Genomic DNA, 17,605 nt, shown 5'->3' on the forward strand with positions numbered 1-17,605 from the left:
TTTAGAATCTGAACACCTATTGGCCTCTGGCCACTCCATTCCCAGAAAACCTGCTTCCTGTAAACCCGCGACAGTGACTTACCAAATTTAGTCCTTTAGTCCTTTCTGGAAAGATAGCTAATATTTTTCTCTCAGACATTCATCCCATTATCTCCAGTCTTGCTGTGAGAATGGAGCGAGTCAGCAGTGTGGTGTGGGCTGGAATATTTATGAGGAAATTGCAGATATTTGAAAGAAGTTCCTTTCTCTGAGAAATGCACAGTGAGATTAACATGGTTATAGAGAGGTTGTTTACACGAGAGCAGACCACATTAGTGGGCTGATGTAAAAATAATGCTGTGTAGAAGAGCTTGTGTGTGTCTGTGGTTAACATGCTGCTGTGGAGTCAGATTACATCACTAGCAGAAACTTCCTGTGTGCTTTAAAGCAAGTTACTGGTTCTTACTGAGATTCTCATCTCTCCTCTTTTAAATGAAAACATTCTTTTGCTTCACAGGATCCTATGAAAACAAGTACACTGCAATACTCAGTGCCATTTTAAGCAGAGCACATTGGTGCCTTATTGGATGATGTTTTGTGTAACCAGACTCAAAGCTCTTCCCCTTCTTGGCCAAGTGAAAAAGAAGCAGAATTTGAGAGAGCTCTGCCTTTCAAAGCTAATGTGTGAGCAGTGTGCCTACTGCTCATACAGTGAGCTCTGGCAAGCAATACATTCCTAGGGGCATTGTGATTTCATGAAGTTGGAGGAACAATGCTGCACAGGGCCGTGGATGGGAAAAGCTTTTCTGAGCCTTCTGAAAGAAGACAGTTGCATATTGGCAGAAAATGCCAGACATGGGATGAAGATTCACATAAAAGCTGCCAGCTCTGATATCTGCTATCAGGCTCTCCAGCTCTGGAGAGGCTGGATCATAGGCCAGTGATTGAGGTTGAACAAGGCCAAGTGCCAGGTCCTGCCCTTGGGTCACAACACCCACTGCAGCTCCAGGCTGAGCCAGAGGGGCTGGAAAGGCCCTGGGGGTGCTGGTGGCAGTGGCTGACCAGGAGCCCAGGTGGGTAAGAAGGACCAGGGCACCTTGAGCTGCTCAGCACTGGTGTGGCAGCAGGGCCAGGGCAGTGCCCATCCCCTGTGCTGGACATGCTGGGGTCAGTTTTGAGCCCCTCACAAGAAGAAAGAGCTTGAGGGGCTGGAGTGTGTCCAGAGAAGGGAACGGAGCTGAGTAAGGGGCTCAGCCTTGAGAAAAGGAGGCTTGGGAGGGACCTTCTCACTCTGCACAACTCCCTGACAGAAAGGGGCAGATGTGGGGTAGGTTGGGCTCTGCTTCCAGCGAACAAGAGACAGGACAAGAGGAAATGACCTCAAACTGTGCCAGGGGAAGGTTTAGATTGGATATTAGGGAATTTTTCTTGATGGAGAGGGTTGTCCAGCCCTGGCTCAGGCTGCCCGGGGCAGTGATGGAATCACTGTCCCTGGAGGGATTTAAAAGACACGCAGCTGTGACACTTGGGGACTTGATTTAGTTGGCCTTGGCAGTGTTAGGTTTATGTCTGGGCTCTATAATCTCAAAGGTCTTTTCCAACCTAATGAGTCTGTCAACCTATGATGGCTTGAGAAGCTCCTGTACACTCTTCTAGCTGTATGTGAATTGTCATTTTTTATTCTGTTATACACCACAGGCAGAAAAAATCAAACCCTCTTGTTTTTGTTTTCTCTCCATTACAGAAACAGGAGGTGTGTGGAAACCTGACTTTGCAGCATCATATGCTTGAACCAGTGCAAAGGATTCCTCGTTATGAGCTTCTCCTGAAGGACTATTTAAAGAAACTTCCAGAAGAATCTCCAGACAGGAAAGATGCTGAAAGTACATGTAAACGCCTCTCTGTCTAAAAACACAATGAAATCCTGGGCAGTTTTTCTTTGTGTGTTCAGATACTTACAGCCAGGACTATGGTAGAAATGGAGATTTGAATTAATCAAATTATTACCAAACAAAGGGATTTTGAATGCTTTTGGAGTTGAGAAGAAAAGGGTTGGAATACCTGCTCTAGGAATGAAAGCAGCTTTGGCAAACAAACAGTGACAATATGTTGAAGTTTGCTGTAGTAGAACATCTAACTTTTTTGTTTATTCTGTTATGTGGCTAAGGACAAAGACAGGAAGACATCCTTGCAGTAGCCAGAAGAAGAAAGGAAGAACGGTTTTAAATTTGTATTGAATTTAAATGTGTATTTCTTGCCAAGAAAGCCAGATAGACTCTGTTTATATGGTGAAACAGTAGAAATGGACTTCTCTTGATTACAAGTTTTTGCTCTCAACCAAAAGAGTGTCCATATCACCATAAGCAGGTAATCCCTGTTTTAGGAAAACAATCTTAAAAATATGCTTGGGAAGACTTAAGTGAGACTTGACTTTTAATAGGTGAGTCCTAGAAAGTGAGGGTTCTTTGTCACTGTGTGCTTTGGCTCATCTAGGTTTTTTGGAGAGAAAGATGAAACATAGATCAGTTGAACAGGCAGAACTGATTGTGTCTATAATTTCTTATGTATCATCAATTTTGAAGGAAAAACTACTCAGAGAGGTGAAGCTGTCCCCCAAGGTGCTATTAAAAGATATAATCTAGAGAATGCATAACTGTTGGTACCTTTATTGCAGAGTCACTGGAGCTGATATCGACAGCAGCAAACCATTCCAATGCAGCCATCCGGAAGATGGTGAGTAGCAATTCCAGAACGGAATCATAATCTGACTGAAACACTTGGCTAAACTGAGGGCCTCCCATTGCAACAGGCTCAGCATGGTAACTGGAGAGGATACCTGCCTGTCACTCAGGCTTTAAACATGTGTTAGATGTCTGAGTCCTTTTTATTGTAAATGCAGTTTTCTGTGGCTTGTTTGGCTTAAATTCCACCTTCTTAAGGACCCAATGAGTTGAAAAAGGAAGTCTTCATAAAACTCGTTATTTGCTTGTCCTTGAAAAGTGTTGAAAGTATTCCAATTAGGCCCATTCACAAGGTGTCCTTGCAGATTTTCACACTGTTTCTTTAGTCCTACAGTTCTTCAACAGAATGAAGGTTGCTTCGATTTGATTTTGGCCCATCTTAAGTGCACAGATTGTGCATTTTGCATGCATCAGTAGCTTCGGAAAGCTCTGCTTCAAAAGCTGGGCAGTCAGATGTGGAGATTTTGGATGTTAGCACAGGTTTTACATATAGAAGAGCTAGTGCATTACCGTTAAAGTAAATGAACTTTACAGCTGCAGATGTTATCCCTTTGGTGCACCCAGGTGTCTCAGGACATTTTGTATCAAACAGACCTGAAATGCTGTGTATCTGTCTTAGGTCCAAGGTTTATATTCACTTCCCTATCAGACCATTAGTTCCTCCCTCAGCTGGTGGGGACACCATGAGACCATGTTTCCTGTGGCTGCTACGGGGAAGTAGCCAGCTGATGTCTGTGTATTTCCAGTATGTCTGAAAACATAGTTAGGAAACCATCTGTTTCTATTTGAGTCTGGCATGTTCTCTGGATAAGGATATATTTTGGTGGAAATTTTTCTGGTTTTGCGCCTCTTAACTCCTGGGAGCTTTGTACAGTATCTCTGCAGATATCAGGAATATGAAACAACTCGTTGGCTCATTGGTTTCTGTGTCAGTTGCTTTTTCTGTTAGTACACAAGAACCCATTGGAAAAGGCTGTTATAATAATTTTGCTGCTTGAGGTCCAAGCCAGACTGAAAGGAAAGTGAATGCTGTAGCAAAATCCCCAAAAGTTAGTGGAGGGTTGAATTAATTGTTGGCTGCTTACTCTTGTTGTGGTGCAGTAGAAGAAATAAATCATGCTTCCGTTATTTGGTAGCGTACAGCTCTCCAGCTTGGCCATTGATTTTATTGGACATTGCTTCTAAAGTTCCAAAGATTAATATTTGGACTTGATGATCTTAGAGATGTATTTCAACCTTTATGGTTCTGTAATACATATTTGGTGTTGAATAGTAATAGTCTAAAAGTATCAAATAAATTTATATCAAAGTGTCATTAAATGGTACAATCCAAGTATAACTAATCCAGTATGACTAATCCAGAGTGGGGAATAGCACTGAAGAATATGCAATGCATTTTAATATAAATGCAAAGCTATAGTGGAAGTGAAAGACTGTTTTCTTTCAACTTACATACATTTACCACAGAAATTAAAGAGTGGAAAATAGACCACATGGAATTTTTTTTTAATTTAAATTGTTGTGTGTTTGTACTGGCAGGAAAAGATGCACAAGCTTTTGGAAGTCTATGAGCGCCTGGGTGGTGAAGAGGATATTGTTAACCCAGCCAACGAGCTCATTAAAGAAGGACAAATTCAGAAACTTTCAGCAAAGAATGGCACAGCACAGGATAGGTATTTATTCCTGGTGAGTGTTTCAGCTGCTTTATTATTTTCAGGGCTGTGCTCAGGTTGGATGGGCCTTAGAGCACACTGGTCTAATGGAAGGGGTCCCTACTCATGGCAGGCAGTGGAAGGAGATAGGCTTTAAGGTCCCTTCCAACCCAAACCATCCTTTGAATCTACGATTCTGTGATATGTTTCCATCTTCCTAAGCCTAAAGACAAAAAGCATTCACCAGCTGAGCCCAGCTACTCCTTCTGAGCAGCAGTTTGCTCTTGTAGTTTTTTCCTCAAGGATTTCTTTCTTTCATGCTGTGCCTTTACTGGCCCAAAGAGGTCTTTTCCATCTCCCTCCTCAGAGGCTGAGTTTTTGCAGAGTGCCATAGGAGGTGGTTTCCAGCCAAACCACCTTGTTGCAGGAGATGGCCAGCTCTCACTGGCACTGGGAGAAGAGCTCTCGTGCTTTCGAGGCAGTCCAATTCAGAGGGAGGGGCAGAAGGGAGAAGTGACTGGCTGAGGTCTGTCTGCCCACTTCTTTCAGTAATGATCCATCAGTCTCACTTTCACCTTAAATCTCTTCTTGAGAGCTATCTCTTAGAGTAAAACACACCGGAGTCCTAAATCTTCACAGTGCAGGCTGTGTCTAGCATGTAACTGCCTAAGTTAAACTCTTGCCTCATTGCAGTTTAACAGCATGGTGCTGTACTGTGTGCCAAAACTGAGGCTGATCGGCCAGAAGTTCAGTGTCCGAGAGAAGATGGACATTGCAGGACTGCAGGTTTGCATCTCTTCTTTTCTCTTTTTTAATGTTCTTGGTAGCTTTGGATCCATGCTGAATCTAAATACATAACATTGTATGAATGTAAAAATATAGTACAATTCTAAAACCCAGCTTTGGATTGCTTTGGATCAGTGCAGTTTTTCCACGACAAGAAAGACCTTAAGGTGCTGGAGTGTGTCCAGAGAAGCACAACAGAGCTGGGGAAGGGTCTGGAGCACAGGTCTGATGAGGGAGCTGGGGGGATTACGGAGATAAGGAGCGAGACCTTCTTGCTTTCTACAACTGCCTGAAAGATGGGTGTAGCCAGGTGAGGGTTGGCATCTTCTAATGCATGACAGGATGAGAGGAAGCGGCCTCAAGTTGCACTGAGGGAGGCTTAGGTTGGATATTAGGGAATATTTCTTCACTGAAATGGTTTTCCAGCCCTGGCACAGGTTGCCCAGGGAAGGGGTGGAGTCACCATCTCTGGAAGTGTTCAAAAAACATGTGGATGTGGCACTTGAGAACATGGTTTTGTGGTGAACGTGATGGTGCTGTTTTGATGGTTGGACTTGAGGATCTTAAAGTTCTTTTCCAACATTAGTGATTCTATGATTTTATCTCTTTTTGGGTTTTTTTTGGTTCGTTGGTGTTTTGAACCAGTTTAAGACAGAAGACCAAAGGAAACTAAGCCTCTGTGAATAAAATGGATCGAACCCAGAAAGGTTCGAAATATACCCCAAAACTTGATTAAAACCAAATGAAGTTTGATATTGGTGCCAAAAAAAAGTGATACATTTTATTTAATAGTAAAAGAGGCAAAGAGAAAGAAAGAGAAAATAAGGACAGAAATAGAAAAAGAGGTGTGCATGGGTGGGGAGAAAGGGAGAAGGTGACACCAGTTAGGTGGAAACATATCACCCTTCCCAGGGTCCCAACAACATCTCATTGCTCCCCTTCATCTGCTCTTCTCGGTGGTGAGGGTCCCCCTGCCACCTGTTGCTGGAAAGTGTCGAATCCAGTGGATTGATAAAGTGGTTTGGGCCAGGTGGGAGCACCCACATGCCTCCCCTGAGTAGGGCACATTTGACACTGTCCTTTGCAACACTATGGATCTGTTGCATCATCTCTGGTGCAGGGTCTGGGGACCCCTTTGTGGGGGGGTGTTTGATGGACCATGACTCTGCTGTCCTTCATGTGCATGCGGTTTCTGCCAGGGTGAAGAAGCCCACAGCTGAGCTCCTCTGCACAGCAGAGGATGGGTGTTCGCTGCTCGAATCAGAGGCTTTTTCATCACACACCCAAAACCTCTCCTCCCCCCACCCTTTGGTGTGAGGGTCTGTTCCAGCCTGGCAGCTGATAGCCCTGGGGCTGTGACTTCCACCCTGAAGGTGCTAAGCTTGATCTCTCTCTGAATGTATTCTTCTCCCCTAAGTCACTTTTATCTTATCTTCATCAATGAGCAGTGTAGGGCTCCATTCAGGGTTTTGGTGGCTTTCTCTGCATCTTTTGTACAGTTTTGCTATAACAAGCAAAAGTCTTTTATGAAGATGTTTAAGACATAAATTATAACATTTCAGTCTCTGACAGCTGGGCTTTTGAAATTTTTATAAGAATCATTCAAAAAGGGAGCATAGTAATGGTGACTGTGTGACATGTTTGGATTGAGAGCCTTACCTTGTCCCCTGGCTGGCACACCTCCACTGCCATAGGAGTCTGATTGGTGATACAGACACACAAGTTTTGTAGCAAAGACAGGCACCTATGGAAATAGTCCCTTATTTTTTCTACTTCTATACTTTATTCCAAATGATCTTTTTGACTAAGCATTTCTAAGAATGACTGTATTTGTAAGTCATTGAAAATGTTGGAAAGACAAGTTCAATGAGTAAAAAAGCTGATGTGCTTTTTACAGGTCCATGAAATTGCCAAGCAAAATGTGGCTCATACATTTTCCATAACAGGAAAAAAGAGATCATTGGAACTGCAAGCCAGGTATGATACTTGTTCTGTCTTTGAAGGTTTGTGAAATTGATCTACGGGCTGTCCTAGTGTGACAGAACTTTAAATCACGAGGTGAGCAGCAGAGGTGGGTAACAGATAAGTAAGAGAATGTTGGTCCTAAGTCAAAGTGTGTTGATTGCCTTTATTGAATGCGGTGTTTATAGTAGTGCTTGTAGGGTCCACTGTGTCAACAATTCAAGTATTTTTGGCATTTGGTAATAATTACTGTGAATAATTATCAATAATGTTTTTTAAATAGTGGGTAGCAAAGCTAAAAATCAAATGGATATAAAGCTGTGAAGCTGTAGGTTGAATTTACTGAAAATATTTTAAGTAGAACGATGATGTTTTCTCTATTTTTCTTTTGTTTTAACAGGACAGAAGAGGAGAAGAGGGAATGGATTCATGTTAGTACAAAGCACCAATGATAAGGAGGGCAATCACCATGCAGGCAGCATTTGAAATCATCATTTTGGGGTTCTGAATTAATGTGGCTGTGCAGGGAAGCTGGGTGGGCCAGTGTGGTGGAATTGCTCATGGAGAAGTGTGGAGCTCAGTCAGGGTCCTGGTGCTGACCAGCTGGCCCCAGAAAGTATCTGGGGGCTCCAGCTGGGCTCCCCTTCCCTGCATTCCTCAAGCCCAGTATGAGAAGAGACTGAGGCATCAGACCTTGTATATTCTTCCAGTTTGACTTGTAGAAATACTGTCTGATGGCAATCTTAGTTTTTAACTGAAGCAATAATGGGTTTAACACCACCACTTAAGGTTTTTAAGTTTCCCTTTCAATTATACAAGTGTAAGGGTTTTTCACCAAATGATAATCCTACCAATCTTCCTATGAGAGAAATTTTTTTTTTTTGTGATGCTTCTTATCTTTGCTGACATGTTTGTCTCAGGTCATTCAAGCCACAATAGAAAAGCACAAACAGAACAGTGAGACCTTCAGAGCTTTCAATAGCTCTTTTTCACAAGAGGAGGAGCATCCTCCTGATTCCTCAGTAAGTACCAGTGCTTCGTTCTCCTTTGCCAGAACAGTTTTACCAGCAGTTGAAACTTGTACAGCTAACTTTAAAATAGTGGAATCTTGTTCTGGATTTTTCTATGATATTACAGGGCAGTAATCTCCATTTCTCTGGCTTTCAAATGTATCAGTCACAGTTAGTCAGCCATGCAGATACAGAATAAATTACCCAGGACAATTCAGTTGCCAGAGACCCATCAGGCATGTTTTCCAGGCTGGTGGCTTTTTTTAGCAGAACAGGTATAATTCCTCAATGTTATAAGTGCTTAGCAGTCTGGAATGTTATTTGTGTCCCTGACGGATATTGTTCATTACTTTTCCCCATCTCATCAGAGATGCATTTTGGGATTATTTCTTTGATGTTATTTTATTATTATTTAAAATATTTTAAAGACTCTGAAGGAAAATTATGCATTCTGAAAGGATCTTGAAATACTGTTCTTCTAGATAGTAAATATATTTCAGAAAAATACTCTTCAACTAAATATGTAATATAGTCTTGAAAGTTTATTGTTTCTCTACAGCCATAAGGTATCACTCTGTGTTTGCTAGGAATTTTGTTTTAGAAGTATTGACATCAGGACCGTATCTCTCCATTCAACTTGAAAATGATGGTGATAACCTTAGCACAGGCATTTGCTACAAACTAAAGAGGAATGGAGCCTGAGTGAGCAAAATATTTAGGAATATCATATGGTGCTGCCTATGACTTTTATGACTTCAGACATGGTAGATCTTGGAGCGGAGGGAGAGAAGGTCCATCTGCAGAGATTGAACTTTGGGAGCTTTTTATCTTCCCCATTCCCTGCCAACTAAATTGTTTGTTTGGGGTTCTTTTGTTTTGGTACCTAACCATTTTTGACATCTCTCCTTGGAGATTCAGGACTGATTTGGTGACTCAGATAAAAAATCTGGATTTTTTTATCTGCCTGATTTTCCAGGGGCCTCAGGAGAGATGTTGGATATGCCTTTCATCCCCACATAATCAGATTGACAGTGAAGATCTTCTCAACACTCCATAGAGTCTAGAATACTGCTACTGATAGCTGCCAGCAATGAGCCATTTTCAGAATCTGGCGTAGTTTACTTATTCTGAACTATTCATCAGCTAAAAATGCTTGGGGAAAAAATAGAAAATAGTCAATTCAAGCCTATATTTTTCAGTTAACTTATGGCTGCATTCACAGCCAGGCTGCATTCAGAGCCCAAATAATAAGCAAACTAATAAACACATTTCTTTCTATGTAATTAAAACAGAGCATCTGGTCAAGTTCAATATTATTATCTTGCTTTGTAAATTCAATTTGATTTTGCTTCTGTGTTCATGGTGTAGCCTCCTACTTATATTCTACTCTTCATAAAAGCCAAGCAGAGCAGGAGTCTGGTTTATCCCTGGCTGTGATATTAATGCAGTCTGTACTGTAATTTCTTTAATGCCAGAATACTAACCTGCATTTTTAGGAGATTATCTTCTCTCGATAATCAGCTTTGAAACTGATGTCACAGCTAAATGTGACAGAAATTGCTGTCAGTTAAAACAGGCTGAAAGTATTTCTCTAAGGAAAACTGGAGAAATACTGAGAACATTCTAACTGCAATACACTGCACTAGGTAGCATCCACTAGACATATCATCTATGGAATACTGGGCAGCAACTTTAGAGGGAAAAGTGACCCTTGTTTTTCTCTCAAGAAATGCATATGCATTCATGGATTCCTGTCTGCATCTGTAACAGCTACTAGAAATTAGCCTGTACAAAAAGAGTCAAATTGTTTTTTTCCCATCCTTGGCCATACATTTTCTCTGTTACAGTGCTTAGGACTGGTTGCAGTTCATGACCAGTGCATGCAACTCTGACCATGCTTGTGTGGTAGCAGTAGTAATTTAAGAAGGGTTTTTAGAAAACTTTAGGGTTCCTTTGTGGTTTAGTTCCTCCCTTTTCACCTGCAGCATTTACAGACTATGTGAAAGGTGTTTTTAAAACCATCTAAAAATGTTCCCAAGGAAAAGGACCTCTTTCACCACTGCTTCATCTCAGAAGAGTTGGAGGCACCTGGTGTGGTGACGGACCCAGTTTGTGCAGTTTGGAAGACTGGCAAGGAAAAGTGCTGCAGAGAGCTGTGCTCTGTGGAAGTGACATCTCTAGGATCTGAGATTGAGAATGCTTCTGTTAGTGAAATCATGAATGTTAGATGCCGCTGTTTCTTTCCCCATAGATCTGAGTGGTTCTGACAAACATGTCAATAACTGTATTGTTACCAGCTCTGAGACACTGTGAGTGGTAATGATAATGTAACAGGGAGAAGCCCTTTTGAAATATTTTCCAGGTAAGAGTAGAGGGTATTTGATTTTTAGCCCATTATTCCAAATAAACAAACAGACAAGGGGATCTGAATAGGCAACTGGAGGAATTTACTCTTTTCCCTAAATTTGCTGGGGGTTTTCTCAAGCTCTTCTTCAAACTCTGTTTTTCCTACAAGTTTTTCCAAGTCCCATCACAGCACACAGATGTCATTTTACTAGGCAGAGTAGAACCCTGCATTGATTAGGATTCCAGTGAAAAGAGCCCCCTTTGCAGAGGACTGAGGAACAGATGATGTGAACACCTCAGGGTTGCTGGGTTTTTGCAGAGGCAGAAATAGCTGGTTAGAGCTGAGTAGTGACGCTTCCCTTAATTCAATTGTATTCCCTTAGGAAGTGCTCTAGGGTGGGACAGCCCTGGTCCCAGGGGATGCATTTGCTCCTTTCTTCGTTCTAAAGAGTTGATTGATTGTATTAGAATATAAATAGACCCAATGAGGCATCAGAATGAATAGCTCTTCAATTTGGCCATTCAAACAGAGATTAAACCTTCTTGCTTTAAAATGAAATTAAGCCAGAGTGACAAAACGCACTGGCCATTTGGATAATCTTGAAATAAGAGATGTTGTCTGATTGGCAAAGGAAGAATGATCTAAGGGAATAACAGGAGAATTTGTCATAAAGAATCTAATAGTTTGAAAACCTTGTGTAAACTAGCAAACTCCCTATAAATTCGTTTGCAGATAAGGTGGTTTTCCATTCTCTTTAGAATGTAGCCTGTGATTTTGGTACTCAATGTACAAAGCTTATTTGCACTTTATATATATTCAATACTATTGAATGTATATATATCTATATATATGGCATACATATAGATATATGAATATTATATATTAACTCTATAGGAAAATATATATAGATATACAAACATCTATGTGTATTTAGTACATCTACATCTCCATAACTGTATAAATGGAGATGCCACTTCACATTTATTTAGGGATTGAAATGTATTATGAAGAAGAGAAACTTAATGGAGTGGTGTTTTAATAGAGTAAATTTTGTTCCTCTCAGAATCAAGTACCTTCACAGAGCTTTTGCTGGTCTGGCTGGCAAGCTCCAATAGAGAAGTGTCCTTCAAACTTTGGCACTGGCTTTCTGCAGTATGTAAGGGACAGGCACAGGTTGCACCCAAAGGAAGGTTGGCAGTTCAGTGCCATCTGTAAAATCATCCACATCACAGCCCACCCCATATTTGAGGGTGGCTGAGCACATGTGCAACATGTGCACCTGGGGGTAGTGGAAGGTGTCCCTGCTCATGGCAGGGGGCTGGAACAAGATGAGCTGTAAGATCCCTTTCAACTCAGACCATTCTATGATTCTGTGATCTGATTCTATAAATTAAAGTGTGCTCACAAGCAAAGAATTGAGAGGCTGAAAGCAAAGTCTTTTTCTTTTCTCTTCCCCCCACCACCCCCACCTTGTTTTCCTTTCCTTTCCTTTCCTTTCCTTTCCTTTCCTTTCCTTTCCTTTCCTTTCCTTTCCTTTCCTTTCCTTTCCTTTCCTTTCCTTTCCTTTCCTTTCCTTTCCTTTCCTTTCCTTTCCTTTCCTTTCCTTTCCTTTCCTTTCCTTTCCTTTCCTTTCCTTTCCTTTCCTTTCCTTTCCTTTCCCTTCCCTTTTTCCTTTTTCCTTTTTCCTTTTTCCTTTTTCCTTTCCTTCTTCCCTTCCCTATATATTTGAGGAAGAATGTCCATGTTGAAACTGTTCTGTGTCATTCTCTTTCTCCTCAGATAGCCAGCACCAGCTCAGTTGAATCAATGCCAGGAGCAGATGGTGGTGGTGCATTAGGAGGGGTGAGTAATTTGAAGCTAATACTTTAGTCAGAGCAGTGTTGGGAGGTGGGTTATGTTTATTTTATAGCAGGAAAAAACAATCATACTTCAATATAGGTTTTATAGGGTTTATATCCTGCTGTCTGTGGCCTCAGCTGTGCTGTCATTAGTTTCCTGGCTAAGTTATACCCACAGCTAGTTGCCATTTGCAGCATTGGGGAATTTGAATCCTGCTCAGATGTGTCACAAAACCCAGGAAATAAACTCTTCAACCAATTTGCTGGGTTAGAAAGTCAACATTACTTTATTAACAGTGCTGGATGTGAGGGGGTTTCTCCTCAAAGCATTAATAGACTTCTTAAAGCAACATAACTCCTTCGCTAGTAGATACATGCTGCACATACATCAGAGTTGATTCCTTCAGTTTGTAGCACTGGGTTTGGAGAGGGGGAGATTTGTGTGGGCTTTTTTTGTTTGTTTGTTGTTCTGTGGGGATTTTTGGTGTCTTTTTTGTTTGTTTGGTTGGTTTTGTGTGCATGTATTTAAATTGTGATAGGGAGCTACACTGATTGAAGGGAGAAGGGCAAAAAGATACCAGGAAATCTATCTGATTAATGCTGTTGCATTGTCTAAATCAGGATTTCATTCCAGAACCACATTTTGGGTAACACTTCTTCCACAGTATGCTTTCCATGTTTCTGCTAATGCAGAGGAAGAGATGATAGTACTTTTGTATGTCTCTGGTCTGTAAAACATTGGCTGCCACAAAAGCAAAATATACTTTCAAAGATATTACTCATTTGCTCAGTAAAATGGCTATAACTGCTGCTGAATCAAACTGAGGGTTGGAGTCCTTAATAAGGTCTATTTTTTATTGTTCTTATCTCTTTCTTCTAGAATAAAAGATTTTCAGGAAATGCCTAGGGTTAGTTGAATTTACTCAAAATTAGCCTCAACAAGAACAACCAACCACCAAAAATACCTTACCTGTAGAGATATGCTGTAGGATGTTATGTATTAGCATGATGATTTTAGGAACTAAGGAGCCATTTAGCAGCACCTCCAGACCTCTGGCCAAGCTTGGAACCTTCTGGTAGAGTGCACAGTGTCAATGCAAAGCTGTTAAACAAGCCAGCAACCTGACCTATAAAAAAAACCAAGTTATAAGAGTTTGTGATTAGTGTGCTCCTTGCTGGTTATTTTTTGTCTTCACTAAATATTTTCACCTAACAATTTTTACTTTATTTACAGTCAGTTTTGCGATTAATGTTTTGTGCCTTGAGTTGCAGATGCTGTATTTAGTGAACTACTTAGAAAAAAATAAATATGTTTTAAAGTATTTTAAAAAACCCCAAGCCTACATAAAAATTTTGGTTGGTCTTAAGTATATACATTTTATTTGTAATTAAATAAAAAACTTGTATCTTTTTAGTTGATTATAAATTGTTGTGTCAGTGATTTACATATGATAGCATATCTTGATATGTTAAGTAATTTTCCTTAAATCATGTATTTAAAGAAAAATTTAATTCCTGACATAGAAAAAAAAAATGGAGTTGATCAAAAAGACAAAAATACCCCAAATTTTGTAGTATTGATTCTGGGCTCTAATTTTGCTAAAAATGAATAATATCAAGACAATAATGAATAAAAATGTTAGTTGCAGCTTCAGAAAATATGAATTTTTAGTGCTGACATCCCTTTAGTACAGCTCAGTGAGAGCACAAGCAATACATTGTGTGGTCAACAGCTTCACGTGCAAACCACTTGGTGGTAGTGGTGGCCAGCACACTGGGAGCTCCTTCCTGTGCTTCCCCAGCCTGCCTGAGAGGCTTCTGGGATTTTCTTCAGCATTCACATTCATGCTTGCATAACCAGACAATGAAGTCCTACTGCAGGAAGGATCATCTGCTTGTCTATTGCATCATGGTACCTCTTTGCTGAATTCTCTTGCCACTCTGCACTGCTAGTGCAGGTTATGTTCAGACTTCTGTATGCAGGAGGAAATGTGAGCCTGTGGAAAATGTCTTACACATAGTCTTGCCAATATAATGTTGGCATGTAGAGAAACAAACTAAAAGATACAAAGTACAAAATCTGCTATATAATTTAAAATTATTTTTCACTTATAGTAAGCATTTCCAGAAACACTTGCTGATTGCAACCCCATTGTGGGTTGCTCCACGTAGTTAATTTATAAATGGAAAATACACCTGTAAGAGCATAATGAGAAGGAAAAGAATTGAAACTGCTTTGTAGCTCATGTGTCTGCTCATGTTAGAGTCCCGTCAGACTGTATTTATGAGTCACGTGAACAACATTGGGGCTGAATTTCTACCTGCTAGCCCAGACAGAATGAAATACCTGGCACAGAGCAGCTGTGGCTGCCCCTGGATCCCTGGAAGTGTCCAAGGCCAGGTTGGACGTTGGGGCTTGGAGCCACCTGGGCTAGTGGAAGGTGTCCCAGCCCATGGCAGGGTGGGACCGGATGGTCACTTCCACCCCAGACCATTCTGGGACTGCATGATTCTCCGACTGTATAGCAAGTAATAAATAATGGTAACAGCAGCCTCCTAAGCCCCCTGCTTTTCTTGCTGCTCCTACCAGCTTTTTGGTGATTCTCCCCTGCATTTCAGAAGCAAATGGAGGCTGCATAGTTCACTAAGTTCAAGATGTCTGCTCACCTAAGAAGGCCTGCCACAGGCCTTCATCTTGCAGTCACATGAGTTGTACCTCTTGCTGGGATATATGCTATTTTTCCACCAAAATTTTAAAATTCAAGGAAACTGTCAAGATTTAGAGAGTTAAATGCAGTAGAGTAAAAGCAAATTAGCAGTCAAAACAGCCTAGTCTGAAAGAAGTAGATCCTGGCTCTGAGCAGATTTTATGTGACTGTTTTTTCCTGTCAGCAGCTTCAAAACAGAGTTGGGTATATTGAGAAAGGCAAGAAATATGGCAGTTATTCAAGCTCATTATTATCAAGATGCTGAAGCGAGGGTGGCTCTATGTTACCACCTCTTTTAAAAGGCATCAGCAGTAAATAAAGTAGCTTGTGTAATAAACGACACAGTTGCAAAGTGACTGTTAAATTTATCTAGGACCAACAATGTGAGTTACAATGCGTATCCTTGTTTGATACAAAAGCCTCTTTGTTCAGACCATGTGTTATGAGTATGTGGTAAGGTCACCTGAGCCATCACTGGGTGGCATGAGGGCACTGCCAGTGCAGGAAGGTCTCATCTTTTCCACAGGAATGGAAAGGGATTTTTTAAAAATTCTTTTTCAGTGTCAGTAGTTAAATAACATTTTGTTGAAAAAGTCTTTCTTTTATAATAGCTCTCTGGAATTTGCCAAGTAATAAAGACTTTTTCATTTTTATTATTTTTTTCCGCAGCTACAATAGCAATGTTTCAAACTCTTCTGTTCTCATTATATTCTGACAATGTTGAGAAATACTGTGAAATGTTGCTGGCATTCATCAAACACTTAAAGACATCTTTATACGACATGTAGTATTTTTGTGATCTGCACGTTGGCATGTTAATCATAGAATCATGGAATGGTTTGGGATGAAAGGGACCCGAAAGATCATCTCGTTCCAACCACCACCATGAGCAGGGACACTTTCCACTGGACCAGGTTGCTCAGAATCCAACCTGGCCTTAAACACCTCCAGGCATGGGAAGTCCAGTTTATGCTGGATCCAGTGATGCTATTCAGTTTGTCAGGAAATTGTGCAATAAGGTTTGCTGAGTGACTTTAGGTATTGGCTTGGATTTAGAGGCTAACCTTGCCTGGCCACCTAGACAGCAGGTCCCAGAGAGTGCAGGTCCCTGGCAGAGGTGTCCCTGCCTTCCTGAGGAGCCTTATGCTTCATCTTGTTCTGGGAGGGAGACTAAGAAAACTTCTAAATTAAGCATTTGAAGTTGGGTGGTGCAAAGTCCACTCCTAATACCATTTACTTCTTCAGTCAAGCAATTTTCCCCCAAATCTTCACATCTCTTTCCCACCAAGAGAGGGAAGTTTACAGCGCACTCACAAAGTCAACATGGACCTTGGAAAAGGAAGAGGTGAGTGCTGGAAGAGAAGTTTTCTTGAGATGCCCACCTTGGCCATTCCTCCACCTCTGCGCTGACAGACAGGGAGAGGAGATTGCTCCATGGTGGTAAGGAGATGAGTGGGCAGAGAGGGGCTGAGACCACATTATGTCCTCCCGAGATGCCTGATGGTTGAGCCAGCCCTCCAGCTGAGGCAAGCAGCAGAGTCATGTAAATTCTTTCCTAAAATGATGTGAACCCCAAAGAGGATATATGAACAATGTTGCCATTATTTTTTAATCACATACTTGTACTTTTAATTTCAGAGTGATTCTTCTAGGAAATCTTCCAAATCCAAGCGAGACAAAGAGAAACAGTCTTGTAAGAGCTGCAGTGAGAGCTTCAACTCCATCACAAAGAGGCGGCACCACTGTAAGCAGTGTGGGGCTGTAAGTATCCCAGCACACTCAGCTCTTGGGTTTCTTCTGCAGAGACCATAGAAGACAATTTTTTATTTTATCAGTGCAGGGACTAAAAGACATCCTGGTTCTTGGCTAGTCATTGACAGAGCAGGTTTTTCCACTTGCTATACTCTCTGGATATCAGGGGGGAAAGCAGCAAAACTGGTGCAAGGGTCCTAGTTTGTGCTGCTTTAAAGGCAAATTCAATGCCTCAGTGGATAGAAAGAAAGGCGGTGCTTTTTGTGGGGATGGGCGTATATCTGGGGAGGGGGTTGTAGTTTGCAGAAGCAATGGCCTTTAGACAGCCTCACTTCACCCAGACAGGAGCTCTTCTAAAATGAACAGCTGAACATGCAATATTAAAGATGGTATTAAACTATTAGAGAGCATCCAAAGGAGGGCAATGAAGATGGCAAAGTGGAGCTGTGTGAGGAGCAGCTGAGGGCACTTATTCTCTTTAGCCTGGAAGAGAGGAGGCTGACGGGAGACTCACTGGGGTCAACAACTTTCTCTGAGGGGAAGAGGAGGGGCAGACTCTGATCTCTTTCTGTGATCTCTTTCTAGAACCCAAGCGGAAGGCCTGAAGTTGTGTCAGGGGAGGTTTAGGGTGGATGTTAGAAAGAGGTTCTTCCCCCAGAGAATGGTCAGGCACGGGAACAGGCTCTCCAGGGAAGCTGTCAAAGCACCAAATCTGCCAGAGCTCCAGGAGATTTTGGACAACACTCTGAGGCACAGGGTGTGACGCTTGGGGATGCCCTCTGTGGGGCCTGGAGCTGGACTTGGTGATCCTCATGGGTCCCTTCCCACTC

General features: G+C 41.6%; 1 protein-coding gene across 4 annotated transcripts in view; it reads left to right on the forward strand.

Moving 5' to 3' along the window:
• Positions 1-17,605, forward strand: part of FGD3 (FYVE, RhoGEF and PH domain containing 3) — a 70,041-nt gene that overhangs the window by 41,896 nt on the left and 10,540 nt on the right. For all 4 annotated transcript variants that reach the window (XM_031063517.1, XM_031063518.1, XM_031063519.1 and 1 more), the window contains 9 exons: positions 1,724-1,862; positions 2,654-2,712; positions 4,260-4,406; positions 5,066-5,158; positions 7,056-7,135; positions 7,521-7,551; positions 8,041-8,142; positions 12,257-12,319; positions 16,662-16,784. In XM_031063517.1, coding sequence (XP_030919377.1) covers positions 1,724-1,862; positions 2,654-2,712; positions 4,260-4,406; positions 5,066-5,158; positions 7,056-7,135; positions 7,521-7,551; positions 8,041-8,142; positions 12,257-12,319; positions 16,662-16,784 — 837 coding nt within the window. The remainder of the gene's footprint in view (positions 1-1,723; positions 1,863-2,653; positions 2,713-4,259; positions 4,407-5,065; positions 5,159-7,055; positions 7,136-7,520; positions 7,552-8,040; positions 8,143-12,256; positions 12,320-16,661; positions 16,785-17,605) is intronic.

The sequence above is a fragment of the Geospiza fortis genome, unplaced genomic scaffold (genome assembly GCF_000277835.1).
Source record: "Geospiza fortis unplaced genomic scaffold, GeoFor_1.0 scaffold394, whole genome shotgun sequence".
Taxonomy (NCBI): domain Eukaryota; kingdom Metazoa; phylum Chordata; class Aves; order Passeriformes; family Thraupidae; genus Geospiza; species Geospiza fortis.